The sequence below is a fragment of the Idiotropiscis lumnitzeri genome, chromosome 22 (genome assembly GCF_059441095.1).
Source record: "Idiotropiscis lumnitzeri isolate Australia: NSW breed Sydney's pygmy pipehorse chromosome 22, RoL_Ilum_1.0, whole genome shotgun sequence".
Lineage (NCBI taxonomy): Eukaryota > Metazoa > Chordata > Actinopteri > Syngnathiformes > Syngnathidae > Idiotropiscis > Idiotropiscis lumnitzeri.
The window spans coordinates 5,666,811-5,682,382 of record NC_142412.1 but is presented as its reverse complement, the minus strand read 5'-3'; the positions used below and the strand labels follow the sequence as shown (position 1 = coordinate 5,682,382).

General features: G+C 43.0%; 1 protein-coding gene across 45 annotated transcripts in view; it reads right to left on the bottom strand.

The window, feature by feature from the left end:
- The window catches only part of LOC148316170 (uncharacterized), a 67,421-nt gene that overhangs the window by 44,563 nt on the left and 7,286 nt on the right, over positions 1-15,572 (bottom strand). For 12 of the 45 annotated variants that reach the window (XR_015840314.1, XR_015840307.1, XR_015840313.1 and 9 more), the window contains exon 3: positions 15,297-15,481. The exons of 8 other annotated variants lie outside the window; for them this stretch is intronic. Coding sequence is in view for 6 of the 37 variants with exons in the window: in XM_088287004.1 (XP_088143130.1) it covers positions 11,313-11,521 (209 nt within the window). In the remaining 31 variants the exon portion in view is untranslated. Of the gene's footprint in view, positions 1-1,225; positions 1,424-2,397; positions 2,567-11,312; positions 13,301-15,296; positions 15,482-15,572 lie in introns of all 45 variants that reach the window. 25 more of the 45 variants (XR_015840296.1, XR_015840301.1, XR_015840299.1 and 22 more) reach the window with 6 other exon arrangements.

Sequence of the window (15,572 nt, the reverse complement as noted above, 5' to 3'; positions counted from 1 at the left end):
CAACCAGCAACCTCCCAAATGAGGTGCAGGCGATTTTGAGAATTGATCCGGACATTTTGGTTTGTCCGGAACCGAGATTTAAGAGGCATTTGATACACCATTGCCGCATCTACATGGAAAAAGCAAATAACTAGGATGTTTCGTCACAGGCAGCCAAAACAGACTCAAAAAGAAAAAAACAGTAAGGGTTAAGAAGTATGCTCTCAGGGTTGTGGACCGATGAATCAGTTCCCTCACAACCTGAGAAGGGACCTCAACTACCCACCCGGATCCGTGGAGGGCACCATGCCAACCCGTTTTGATGAAATTGGGAAATAAGTGAGGACTTGAAAAACATCTACGCTTTTAAATGGCGCTTTTGGGGTGAACGATGAGAATTGCTTCGCAGCTGTGAGAGAGCCATTCATTTATTTGAGCCAATTGACGAGCAATTGTGGCTCAACTTCAGACAACAGGTGAGCAGTGATTGGTAATTACCTGAGTAATTTATTTTTGCCTGTTTGACTGCAGCTTCTCTTCCCCCACCCAGGCGACCAGGGGTGGGCCACTTAGGCGACCAGGGGTGGGCCACTTAGGTGGTCGGCAACAGCAACAATGATTTACAATCCAACACTTGAATTTAATTACCCAATTGAGCCAGTAAAGCGCGTTCGACGGCGTGTACACACTGGCATATTGAATGCGTGAATGTGGATGATTGTCGGAGGGCGACGGCGTGACTTGCTAACTAAATAATGCAGTTTAGTGGGATGGCAAGGATGAGCAATGACGCCCGCGGGGGTTCTGGACAATGAATACGAGCAGTGATGAATCTGCGGCAAGATAAGTCAGTGCAAGCAGTAAAGGAATGGTTTCGGTGTTCGAACAATTCGCTTTTCGAACAGGGTTCAGGAACGGATTATGGTCGAGAATGTAAATGCATTTTCAGCTCGCGCTGTACACATTTGCTATGAGAGACTCATTATCTTCAAAGTTGTCTTTAAAAGGGCACAGAAAAACACACAGTGGTGAAAAACCTTTTTCCTGCTCAGTTTGTGGCTCGCCGCGCAGTTCATAAATGTTTACTGAAGCTTATTTGCCCCGTCAATGGGAGTGAATCAGTCAAAAGGACTTCTTTTTTTTTCATTACGAGGTTTATTGATTGTCCCTGTCGGAATTCTAGCATCAAGTGTTTTTCCATTCCCAGTCAAACAAAGTGCGCACATGTCACCAATGTAACACCCACTTGCCTAACACTGACATTCGGTTAAACTTAGGGGCCGCTTGGCACCGCCTGTGCCCGGCCGGGGAAGGTGCTCCTATTCGGCTTCACTGTCACACAGCATGCACTCCTCCTCCGGAGCTTCCATTTGGGCACACTCGATCGGCACTGCATCAGAGACGTATTTATTCTACAGCCGCCCCGAGACTGTGACACGGGCTCCTTTATGGGGGAAAAAAAACAACACACAATGCACAATGTCTTGACAGTAAAGTCTGTTCCTCCTGCACTTTGGATTAAATATTCATCCATACTTGGTGCTCCAAATGGACTCGAATTCTACGGGGAAAAGAAACCAAGTACCTAAGCCAAAGTCTCAAGATTAAAAGTAGCATTTGACAAACTGTTTGAGACTGTGTAAAATAGGAACAATAACTTTCTTCATTAAAAAAAAAAAAAAAAAGTAATTCAGTTTCTGAAGCAAAATTGGTTTGCTCCACTTTTTGCACTTTTCTCAAGGTACGACTTGTGAATATTTCACACTATGATCCGCAAGTAAACTCCGATAAAGACAGCCATCTTACTACAGATTGCTTTTTGTTTTCTGAATGTGGAAATACTTCTGTTTGGTACAGGGGCAGATCTATTCGAGATACTAGCACATGTCAAATGGAAACGTCCCCAATTTCGAACAGAGAGTGTTAACACGACACCTTATTGGGGGGAACCGGAACGTTATTGGGGGTATCTAACACCATAATCTGCACAATTTTTCATATATTATATATTTATATATATATATATATATAACGGGTCTCAAGACACCATCATGCGACACTCTGAAGAAGGCGAAAGACGTTAAACGCCAGAATTAAGCCAAAGTTAAATTCACACCTTTGTCTGCAAAGGTGTGAATTTACTTATGATGTAGTACAAGGCTTGAAATATTTTCTTTGCTGCAGGTTTTTCCCCATAAAGAAAAAAAAAAAAGTCTGCAGGAATTCCAACAAATTGACTTGCGTGAATCTTAATCACTTCACGAATAGGGTTAAAAAAAATCTCAGACGGATACCAAAGCCAAATAAAAAACTTCAGTTGCGTGCTAAAACATTTACCAGGTCCTATTTTAGAAGTTAAAACTCTCAATGTCAACTTTTGACCTTTTTGCGCGTTGTGTGTGTGCATTCATTATTTACTTTTTTTTTCTTGATGCGCTTCTTTTAACGTTTGAAACTCTGCTCACATAAAACAGCCCAAAACGTTGAGCGGAGCGCATTCGTCCTAATTCCGTATCGGAACGCGTCGTTTTGCTTCGTATCGCGCCCACGGTTAATTTCTTTTTTCCCCAAGATGGCGTCGCCATTCCTGACAAAAACAGAGAAAAACAGCTACAAGCAAGATCTGTAAGTTGCTGTTCACAGAGGCAGAAGTAACCTAAGGGCAACCACACATCCTCTGCTGCTCGGGCTCCATCTACTGGCAATCATTGATTTTTTTTTTTTTTTTTTTAAATAAAATATCTCATAAGGGAAATATTGGACAATCAAATTAATGGCTGCCCAGGCTTCAGGATGTCTTTTTACTCTATATAAAGTTGGAAATTTGAAATTTTTTCATGGAGCAAAAACAATTCTACAAAATGTATATCATAAAAAAAAATCACATTATTTCTAATTTTTTATATATATATATATATATATATATATATATATATATATATATATATATATATATATATATATATAGCATTTCATCTATCCAAATAATATAAAACTTGAATGAGTTGCACGAGTTCATTTTTCTTGACTACGCCATCCCGTGGACAGAAAAATGTATAACATGCTTGGTGCATGCAATAAAGAGATCCATCCCTTCAGTTTGACATCCATTTATTTGTATTAGGTTCATTTTGTCTTCTTATTATTGATATTTGACTGATTCATCAGTGTCAGCTCCTCAAACCTTCTTTGCACCGCACACACAGAGTTCAGTGCGTGCGCCCTCAAGAACGTGAGTGACGAGTGTTTACAATTCAAACGTCTGTTGATGTTAACGATGGAGAAGCAAAATAGAAAGTGGTCTGGGGCACAAAACCGAAAAAGAAACAGGGTTGCCTTCAAATCTCCCGCTATGGCTGCGAAGATGATCCTTAAGTCCCTTTTGGTGAGCCGTCTTTGGTCTGCTTTGGGGGTGGAGGAATGGGGGGGGGGGTTGGATGGGGAAAATAACTGCCTCGGAAAAGTCGGTGATTATCATTGCCAAGTACAGTGAACCCCCGGTTATCGACGACCTGGAGATGACCATGGTGTGCCATCGACCGGAGGGCATTGTAGTTTCGCCGAGCGGCACGACGGGGTGCTGGAGCGGTTAGACGGCCGGCGTGCGCCGAGAAGATAGGATCATCTGAGTCATGTTGCCGGAGCTTTTGTTGCCACAAAGCGCTCTTTAATCACAAGTGTGCCTTTGTCTCGTTTTAAATCAACACATCCAGACCCCGAGTGACTGATCTGGACGTTAAGGTGAATTTCCGCTGGGCCGGGCTGCCGTACATTCCTTGCTCCAAAGCCATTCCTTGTCACACAAATGTTGCTAAATGTTCCGCATGTTGGCTAAATGACACCGTGCAACAATTCCAACTGTTCAATCACAGGGCACACGTAGAACAACAATCCTCTTGGAAGTGCATGTTAGCACACCCTGCTGGGCATTTTTCCTTTCCGATACCTCTTGGTTCTAGACGGATCAATAAAGTTGATTTCAAATATAATATCTGTGAAACGATGAAGAGGTTCACTCTGAATCAAACTAAACCACCCTTGCTCGGAATATAATTACATGAAGGAAATACTGGACAATCAAATTAATGACTTTCCCAAATCAGAGCTCTGTCACCTGAGTATGTATCAGCTGTTACCAACAGCGCCAAAAGTAGAACAGAGGGTTCCATCTAGAGCGGGCTGTTTATTTAACTCAGATTTCAAAGTTGACCTCAAAGGTTCCTCAACAATGTCAGCATTTTCATCTTTGACTCAAGGAAGTCCCAATTGGATTTTTGTATTCTGGCAACATCAGGGTTTAAGTTAGGTTGTCGGAACCCATTTCTTCTAAGTCCCCTTTCCAGCGGGGAACTTTGAAACATTGTGCGCAGTGCCATCTAGAGGGGCCTTGTGATTCTGAAATTGACACCTGTGTGTCTAGCTCCACCGAAAGGGAGTCGGGTTCAGATCCCCGTCTTAACTAGGACTGCAAATGGGCCTCGGATCCCAGATGGATAGCCAGCTGTTTTATGTTTGTGAGCCCAGTGAGGTGGAAATTTACATTGGAAACGTTTGGTTTAGCTGTTATAAAAGTTTGGTTTTTTAGTGCTGTAAATGCATTTTTTTAATTGTAAATGAAAGTGAATAAAAGCACTACAACAATATATATGTCTTTGAAAAAACACAGTATCTTTGGTGATTGCATCAATCACTCATTCCTCCTGGCACTAATGCTGCGTGAAACAGATACAATTTTTTTCTACTAATATAGGTATTTTTTTAACCCGATAACGATATGTACTATACATCCTATGTAGTTTTTCCTTAAAATTAGATGAAATGCGTAGCAATTTGCTTTTTTCCTCCATCCATTTAAAAAAAAAAAAAAAGAATGAAAAGCTGTCACAATAAGAGCAAGAAAGACACTGAAACACGGCATTCTAAAATTAGTTTCATCAAGTGGTTGTTATGAATTTGATAAGGACTCTAAGCTACGCCCAAATTTCAGAACGTCGTGATTACAATCATGATGACCCATACAAATTGGAAAGAGTAGAGGGACAAAGCTGCTGCCTACGGGATTTGACGTCGGATACGCAGAAGAAAATGGAACTGTTTTGGCGAGCACAAAAACAAGGCTGAGACAATAGGTTCACAATCCCTCAACAACCTGTGTGTTAAATACTTCAATAAAGTATAACCGAACTCAGTTCTGCACAGTTCTAATCCCGCTACCTATTTAAAAACATGCTTGCATACATGGTAGCATACATTTCAGCGTGCATGCATGCTTCAATGTTTTAAGATAGCGTATGTTTTACTGCACCCAATAATACGGTGAGCCGTATGTATATGTTAAATAAGGAAATAGCACACGCAACTGAGATAGCGCCTTTTAATACGGTGTCCCTTGTGATCGTGAAAATAGACATTTATTTTCAATTCTTCATCTGCTCCACCATGGCATTGTGCTTGCTAAGTCAGAGCATCAAGGATGGTATATTGTCTGGATGTGTTTGTTAAGCATGCAAGGGTTCCATGTCTATTTATGGAAGAACAGCAGGAAGGAATTTCTCCAAACATGATTTGGGGGAGGGGTAGAGAGGGCATCTGGAAATTGTATGTTTCCAATTAGCGTCCTTATTTTCTTCCCTATTCTAGGTTTATATTGTCCCAAACTTCAATCATCGCTGAAGTACAATATTGATGACACACAATAAGAACTGAATCCGACTGAAAATTAGTCAGAAAAGTCATGTAAAACCAATAAAATTCATCAGTTGGACAACCTTCCGATGATCACTTGTCAGATAACCTTCCGTTAATTGGTGTGGATGAACCTGAGGAGTTACCCAAACTTTTATAACAGCTAAACCAAACGTTTCCAATGTAAATTTCCACAAAAAGAACAGAAATAGTAAACAGGCCAACAAGTAGTTCACCGCCTCTTTTCCCCTGACCACTGACTCTTTTGGTTACTTGGGCATTGGGTTATTTGTTTAGAGCGAGGGGTGGGTTTCCTCTGGGTAATTCGGTTTAAGACATCCTGAAGCCTGGGCAGCCATTAATTTGATTGTCCAATATTTCCCTTGTTTTTTTAATCTGGGAAGGGCAGCCCTACATTTGTTTAAACTCAAAAGCACATTTTTTTCATTTAATTAAAAAAGTTGTGGGAGTGGCATTGCACTGTTCGGCAATAAAACAAAGCTGATTATGAGGTTGACACACACCCGCCCTCCTCCCCCGGAGCTTCCATTCGGTTAAACTTAGGGGCCGCTTGGCACCGCCCGTGCCCGGCCTTTTTTTTTTACATTTTTTAAATGCGTTGGTCTGCATCAGGCGTGCAGAAGTTGTGTGTGCAGATCTCGCGTTCGAAAGCGGTGCACAAATAAAATGATTTGACTCTTGTAGGATGAACTACTTAGTTTTGGTTGCCCTTTGACAACACTGACGGGGTGCGGAGGAGTGCGATGGGGGGGGGGCTCCGAGGGTTTGAATCCCGCCTCAGACAGAGCCCATTGAAAGTACCAAGCAACCGTGACTTGGAGATCCGTAAAATAATTTGAACTACATTAAAAAAATCGGTATTACTTCAACTTGTTCTGTGACATCAGCTGTTAGCACTCCGTGCTAACCCCGCGTGGGCTCCCGGAGCGAGACCCGATATTCCCCGCGAGCTGAGGAGGAAGAGACGGGGATGTCGTGCGGGGGCTAAACGCCAGGCAAGGAGGAGACGATATCACCCCGTCCTCCCGTCCGTTAATTTAGTTTTGTTTGTATTACTTTCGATTGAATTGACTTTACAGTATTCTGGATTCGTTTGATGCTATACAATATATAATTTAGTAGTCCAGATATGCAAAATCGAATTAAAAAAAAATCCATGAATGACATGCTGTTAATTTAACACCGGCAAAGTTTCTATGTGAATCCGGCGCTACTACTACGATGTAAAATAAGTTGGTAGATGTCTTCAGCGATGAGGCCCTGAACAGCGGACTGGTCAGGTAAACAGATTTTTTTTTCACTTTTTTGTAAACAGTAACTTAAGCATTTTCAGCACTAAAAAACCAAACTTTTATAACAGCTAAACCAAACGTTTCCAATGTAAATTTCCACCTTTATATAGTGTAAAAAGACATCCTGAAGCCTGGACAGTCACGAGACCGGAGTGGCGCCAAGCAGACATCGGAAGGGTTTCATACCAGATCCCAGCCCTAAACCCCGCCCTAACCTTAACACAAACTCACAACCTCGGAATCGCAATGTGTTGGAATAGGGAGACAGAATGCCGGATAGCGGCCCATACTCTGGTGTGTCAAACACAGAGATTTTGTTGTAATGCTTTTGTTCATTTTCATTTAAAATTAAATGTATTTTCAGGACCTCGTTTGCAGGTTCTCCATGTTGTTCGTTTCACCCGCCAGTTCCGCCACTATCTACCATTTTAATTTCTTACAAACTTATCCTCTCCTCAAAATTTTTCACATTTGAGGATATTCAGGCCCTGAAGACGGCTGCCAACTTATTTTTGATCGCAGTGGTAGCGCCACCAACTGGTTAAAACAAATACAAATTATTTTCGTTGATTTTTTTCTCCGGGCAGGTTAACAAAATCTACCTTACATTTGCTCGGATGAGTGTTTAGGCCTTGAGGATGTCACAATACGAAAGCGACCATGCTTTCTATCAACACACAATTATCTGGGTTAATCATGTGGAACTGTGGCCAATTCACCTGGGGCTCAGGAACTAATGGCATTGGGTTGATTCTGGCCTCCACCCTCTTAATGTAGATGCTGGTGCTGTTTTCTGCGAGAAATCTTTGGCTTTCCATCTAAGCGGGCCAATATGGGTCCCAACGAAGTCGTTTCAGCACCTTGAAGAAGAGTTGTCGCCCTTCCCGCCTCACCGGGTGAGTGAGGAAACGATAAGAGTAGTGGTATTTCACCGGCGGACACCCGGCGCCGCCCCGCGAAGGGGGGCCGGGAGGCAGCGCACATCTGGCTGCACGGTGCGGCGCTGAAGCTAATTGGAGGGGCGTTAATTACTCACGGATTATATTACATATTATATACATTATAATATGATATTATATGTTGGGTAGTTTTTGGATTGTTCATTATACGCAGTTTATATTTAATTTTGACTTTGGTTTTTCAAATTCAGTTAGTTTTAAATTTGTTTTCAGAGCTGGCCCAGATTGTGGTGTCATGTGTGATGAAGGGGAGTTCCTATGTCCTGTACAAAAACAGCATTATCCCCTAAGTTTAACCGAATGGAAGCTCCGGAGGAGGAGGGCATGCTCGCGTCACAGTAAGCCGAAGAGATTGAAACCTCTGCACCTCAAGTCTTGGGCAATACTCCACTAAAAATCCAAAACTTCACATGTACATAAAGAGTCTGTACCTGAAGACATCTATATGTTTATATTCAGTTATACACCTTGCGCCAATCAATATCATTTTTTACATTTTGACGTACTGCACGGTGCCCTTTTAACGAATCTGATTGAAAATTGGCTAGAAAAGACTCAAGACATTGATCTTACTCTATCCCTATTTTTGTGACTTTCCTTCGAAGGGCGTGGCTATTACGGTGCCGCAGAGTCTGATTATTCTCCGTGGCAACAAAAGTTCCTGCAAAATGATTCAGATGATCCAATTGTACATTTTTCCCCTGGAAAGTCTGTGACGGAAACCCAACGGCGGGATCCACCTTTATATAGTGTAGAAAGGCATCCTGAAGCCTGGAAAGTCATTAATTTGATTGTCCAGTATTTCCTTCATGAGATATTGCAACACCTGCCATTCTTACTCCTGGTATAACTTCTATCCCTGAAACCAGAATATTCTTTTTTTAACTTTTCTCGAGGGCCATGGCGAGCCATTTCGGCTTCCCTCAGCCCGACCAGAACAAACAGGATGTCGGCCTCTGACCCAGGTGCAGTCCAGTCTTTAAACCTGATCTTGAACTAAAATCCAAAAGTCTGGTCCAGCTCAGCTCATTAACAAAAAGGCCACTTTATGAGCGCTTTGAAGAGCGTTTCTTTCGTTCTGTCGGGAAAAGAAATGAGGCGCAGGCCAAAATGACGCATTGTGTTCAAATTCTTAAATAAATGGTATACTTTTTTTTTTTTGCTTCTGCTCATGCGACAAATTATAGAGCGCTATTTTACTGCTTAGTGGTAATTTTGTTTGTTTACCAGCATTGTCTCGAGCACATTTGTTGCATTGTCACACTTTTTGCTACTGCTGCGTGATTATTTGTCATCGCTATTCTTAGGTACTTTTTCCCGCCTCCTCCGGAGCTTCCATTCGGCATGGCAAACTGCAGAGGAATACTCTGTCAGTCATATTTTTTGCAAAGTACCGCTGGCTGGTATTCAAGTTTATAACAAGTGAGTTCTGAGAATGCTATTTGTAAATATCAGCGCAATGAACCAGTTTATTTACTCTTACGTTGTTCCGTTCTGTCATCGGGTTTAACATTGACACATGTTTTCCTCCCGGGAGCTTTTTGTTACGGTCAATTAAGTGTTTTTGTTAAATATAGCTGCGTAGAATCGTTTTAACATTTTTGCAACGAACATGCAGGCATTATCACTGAGAAATGTATTGGCTCCAGTAGAGCTTGCACTTCCTGAGAGTCCTCAGGAAATTCAACCTGGACAGGAAGCTGCTGCTAGCCTTCTACCACTCGTCCATTGAGAGCCTGCTCCCGATGACGCAGCATCAGCAGCAACTTGGAGTTCAAACCCCCCAACCTCTGGGCTGCGTTCCCGCTCCCCTGCTGAAGCTGCTGCCCCCGCGACCCGACCCCGGGTATGGATGCAAAGTAAGAATTCATCTTGTTTAATTTTATTTTTTGTATTGGAATTATTTCACCAATTATTGAATACAATAAAAAGGTCAAACATAGATGCCCATTTGTTATTTTACTGATAAATGATTTGTGTGTTGAGCGGGCACGCATCCTGTGCTGGTTTCAGCAAAGCGGGAAACGCCCAACGCTTCTGGTGGCCCGACTTGCGAAAGGATGTCCAAGATTACGTCAAGGCCTGCTCCTCCTGTGTACCTCTCCGGCGCTGTAGCTGCGTAGCCTCTGCAAATGTTGCCTGTGGGCGAGGTGGCCCGGTAGTCGGCTAATTCCTCTATTTTGGTTAATATCTTTTCTCATTTTAATGTTGTTTTTTTTTAACACATTACTGCCTTGCTTCTTTTCATGGTCAAAGTTGAAGTCTTGTTTTGCATGTTTCCACGGCTGCAGGGAACATCAAATTGCTAGGCTCCTGCGCTGTGTGAGTGAACGGAATCTTAGAGTTGCTAGACAGTTGCGATAGTCAATCAGATCACCTGGTACAGCGGCTGCACTGAGGCGGACAGAGTGAGGCTCCAGAGGACAGTCAAAACAGCGCAAAGGATTATTGGCTGCCCTCTCCCCTCGCTGTCGGACATCTACACCGCCCGGTGACACCCCCATCTTTGAAATGACACCCTTATTTAATCAATTGTGAATCATGAAATTTTGCCCAAGAGACCCCTTTTCTTTGCGTTTGACAGTGATTGAACTGCACAGGGAGGTGTAAGATAAGGGGTGGGACGGATTTTTCATGCCTTTGTCAGATATGGCTTAGCAATCGCCTGATGGGCTCCATTCAAAGCTGGAGCTGTAAAGTTTTGGAGGGTTATTCAGAGGCAGGGCGGGGGGGGGGGGGTGATGGACTATATGAGAGAAGGGGTGAAGGCACACCGCAGGAGGGCTATCAGTGTCTTCTCATTGTCTCTCAAAAATATTTTTTTTATCTCTTTTAATTGATATACACATTATATATTGTATGTAGCTGTGCAAGTTAGATTTTTTTTGTCATGTGGAAACTCCCGTGGTTCACCCTATAGCAGGGGTGGGCAAACTTTTGGATTGGCGGGCCACATTGGGTTCTAAAATTTGACAGAGGGGCCAGAGCAGGAGCAGATGGATGGAGTGTTTTGGTCACCTCACCTTATCGGAGAAAAAAACCCCAAAACATTTAATTTTAAATGAAAGTGAACAAAAGCATTACAACAATATAAATGTCTTTGAAAAACCACAGTATTTAGAAAATAAAACATTAGCAAGGTTTATCCATTTAATTTTTTTCAAGTTCGGCGGGCCGGATTAATAAGTTTAACGGGCCGCATGTGGCCCCCCACGCCGTAGTTTGCCCACATCTGCCCTATAAGCAAGAAACAGAATGACAAGGCGTGTCACATAAGTCCACGAAATATTTGATTATACAAAGTTAGACGTAAAAGAAGAAAATGGATGATTTATTGGAAATTTTTTTTTAAAAAAAGCGTTTTGAAAGGTCTTACCTTGCCAGCGGTGATGACACTATCTTAAGCGGGGGAAACTCCAAAAACTCAAAGAATCCATTTGTACCACTCCGGACTTTTGTAGTCTTTAAAATTTCCTCCTGAGATGGACGACGGCAAGTTAACGAGGCACTGTCATATATCTGGAACGTGTATAGTTCTGAAACTTTGTTCTTCTTTATTGCAGACTCGAGAGACGTAAAATGCATCCTGAGTGCGTTTATATGGGCTGGTTGTTTTTAACGAATTAAGTTTTTGTTTTTAAAATGCTCGGTAAATTCCGAAGGCTTGAAGCCAAATGAATTGTAGCGGGGTAAATCATACGACAATACAAATTGTTCTAAAGCTCTAAAGAATCTTTTCCTGTTGATTGGTTGGAATCATACGATTGTCCAAAATATTCTGGTAAAATTATGATAAACGTCATCGGTATCCGTGTCCCGGGGGCACGTAAGTTCTCCTTTTGGTGGACTTGAATAAAGATTGCAGGGGGAAAAAAAATGACCGTCGTGACGGCCTTAAACGAATTCAACAGCGCCACCTGTGACAATTTTGAGTAGCTGTCAAATTGCTTTTTTTTTACGTGTAGATTTTTGGCGGATATTTTTCTGTTTTTTTTTTTTTTTTACTTAAATTATATATTTTTATAGTTGAAGAAATGTTTAACATACACAAGTATCTTGGTGTGTGGCCACGCCCCCCTATGGCCCACCCGCAGCGTCGGGTCCGTACGGCATTCACCTCAAGAAGTAATAGCGACAGGAGTCACCTGTGGCAAAATCTTTCCGTTTGATATAGTCTGTCATCCATCTCCCACAAAAGGCTGTCCTGGGCCGACATTAGCAGACACCCTTCTTTGATTTTCTCATGATTACCTGTCCCTCGGAAGTAATATCGAGCCTATTAGCAGGGCGAGAAGGCACTATCTCAGAATCCCTGACAACTGATAACAGCCATTTAGTCGGATAATAACAACCGCACAGGGTGATATTGTGTCATTCTGGATGGACACCAAACCTGGTCCCATCTATGACAATGAACATTTCGCTCTCGCTCTCCCTTGCTCTCTTTTTGTCTTGCGTGCACGGACATCACATACACACACGCACACGCACACACATTCTGCAGGATAAATGAGTCCCCGTTCAGGGCATGTCTTGGCTACCAGCCCCCCCTTTTTGCTGAGCAGGAGCGCGCAGTGGCAGTTCCCTCGGTGGAGGAACACATCCATCGGGCAAAGCTCATCCAAGTGCAATATATTTATTTATTCTCATGGGGGGGGGCGGGGGTCTGTTAACACAGAAACAAACGCATAATGTGTCAGCACATCGGTTGCATCACGTTTCATACGTCTCATGCATTGTATAGAACAACAGTCTCCCTCGATGGTCTCAGCTCCTCCAACACAACAAGCACGGGTAATGTAGCTAGCGCGGCTAACATAGCTGGCGCGGGTCACAGGCTAACATAGCTAGCGCGGGTAACACAGCCAGAGCGGCTGACGTAGCTCCCACCGATCGTTTTCCCGCCCAGCAGCATTGCAAACACATCCTATATTTACATCCCACTTCCCTGTGGCGTCCCAACATGCACCCCCCCTGATTCGCAGCGCGGGTATAGTCGCTAGCGGGGATACCACAATCAGCGCGGCTAACATCGCTAGCGCGGGTAACAGGCTAACATAGCTAGCGCGGGTAACACAGCCAGAGCGGCTAACGTAGCTCCCACCGATCGTTTTCCCGCCCATCTGCATTGTACACACATTCTATATTTACATCCCACTTCATTCGCAAACTTGAAGAACATATTTTTTACCTGTTAACACAGAAACAAACGCATAATGTGTCAGCACATCGGTTGCATCACGTTTCATACGTCTCATGCATTGTATAGAACAACAGTCTCCCTCGATGGTCTCAGCTCATCACCCCCTTGGTGATGCAGCCGCACAGCGCCACCCACCGACCACCGACATAACATGCAGTTACCTGAAAATGCATCACAGTGACATCAACCGCAATGAACACCGACCCACACAGTCATGCGCTATAAAAACAAATCAGATTGGGATGACTACTTTACAGAGTGCCACATAAGCAGCAGCTGCCGTGTTGTAAGCAGAGGTGTTGAAATGTTCACGCCACGGAGAGGATTTACTGAGCCAGTTTGACAGCTTTGAACTGTCCTGCAGACACTGTTACAGGAAACTACTGTTGTGGAATAATCCAAACCAAACAAACAATGATGAGACACACCTCTTAATCAATCAGGGTTTGGGCTCATGCTCTTAGTTTTCCTAAAGCTTAATAAACCTCGTTTCAGAATTTTCAACAAAACAAACTTTGTGGGAAGACTTTGGGGAGGATCGTTAGCCTGGATGGGTTTAGTAGGGAAGAACTTGAGGGCCCTGATCTCAGACATGTGGGATGTCTCTGACAAAGGTGCATCTTTGACCTGCACATTAAAACTTTGCCCGAACTATCACCTCTTGTCTGATGTAATAGATCAAAAAGGTTATTTTCTGGCAACTAGCGTTCAAGTAACCCCTGTGTTCGCTGGTGGTCCTGTGTGTGAAAACAATTTGCTTTTTGCACTCGGATAAGGCATTGGGTAGAGGAATAAATATGAAATTATTGTAATTTCTTGAATTTTGTTTTCCTAACAAATTGTGAACTAACTTAGATTTGACGAGACAAAATAAAATAAAACATGTAAGTTGAATGCAAGAGCAAGAGACTTGCTGGAAGAAAATGTTACGATGTTGGCAATGTTGTGCCGACTAAAGTATACTTTTTCCAATAACAATGAAAAAAGAGACAGAAAACATGAGTCGACATTGTCGTAGAGTTACATTGTGGTTACATTTTTATGTCAATTGTTGATTTAACTTTGTGTTCACGTCTGATTTTTACTTTCAACCATATTTGTTGCACACTTGAGTACAATGACAATAAAGGGATTCTGATTCTGATTTTATAAGTAGCTGTGGTTTTTAAAGTGCTCTATGAATAAAGTTGAGTGGAGTAATGTTGAACTCAGGTTGCCAGATTCACATTGACAAAAAGGAACAATCATTTAACTGCCACCACAACCAGCAACAATTTTATTGTACAAGACAAGAAACAACTCCAGTGTTAAGGTTCACTTCATTGGTGATGGTGATGGTGGAGGCAAGGAAAAAAAACAGAGAAGTAAGGCAATTTAATTCCAAAAACAAAAAGGCAAACAATGATCAAATAAACAAATAAAAACCAAAACAAAAAGAAACCACACAGACACACAACTCCTGGACACAGGACAGCAGTTTAACAGAACCAGAATCAATAACCCGACATCTGAAAAACGTCACAAATGCAAAAGCAAGCGCGCTGAACCTTCCTTTCTCAAATCTAAAAGTTGCGCCCCAGCAGACGATGGCGTGCTGCTCGTGACGTCAACAAATTCTTTTCGCTGGTTAAACTCGCGCTGAAGCTGCTCTTTGGTGTGCTCAAGGCCGAGGAAAGCGTTGCAGGTCTTGGCGGCCGTGGGAAGCCCGACGGCGGCCTGAAAGGCTCCTCTCATCTTGTGTCAACATGGGCGCGCGCGGACGGACGCTAAAAGCTTCGTGCAGGTGCGATAGCGCTGCTGGACTGCAGCTTACTGTCCCTCTAATTTCTAATTTGGTATAATATCCTCCTAAATACTGGTGACGCGCAGCCTTTGAGTGGCGCGTTCATGTCAGTGCCATTTTACAACCCAGATGTCCACATATACGTGTCTAAATCCGTCTGCTTCCACCTATGTTTGTGTGCGTGTGTTCCGGGGTGCGCGTGTGCGTGTGTAAAGAGGACTCAGGAATGAGCTGAAGCCACCGCATGAAGCATTCTTCTAAAAATGCCGTTCCCACCGAGCCGCCCTCCTGTTAACGCAGAATTTAACTACGTACCCCTTCAAATGCCCACATTTATCACACTCATTCATCACATTCGGACTTCACACACTCACCCAAGATGAGCTGAACGTCTCTCTCCGCAGCCTCCCTTCAACTTTCAGCATCCAGTAGCAAAGTCGAGGACCAGGTCCAAAAAAGAAAAGAAATCCTGGAAAAAAATAAATCCTTGTTGTGGCCACGATTGTCCTCGGTCGTCGGCTTCGCCCCTGGACGCCTCCAGTATGTTGGGTCCACGGCTCTGAAGGACCAATTGTATGTCAGGTTCGCCAATTTGACATATAGTGTTCGTAACAAAGTATTTTTTTCTAGTACACATTGTTATGGCTTGA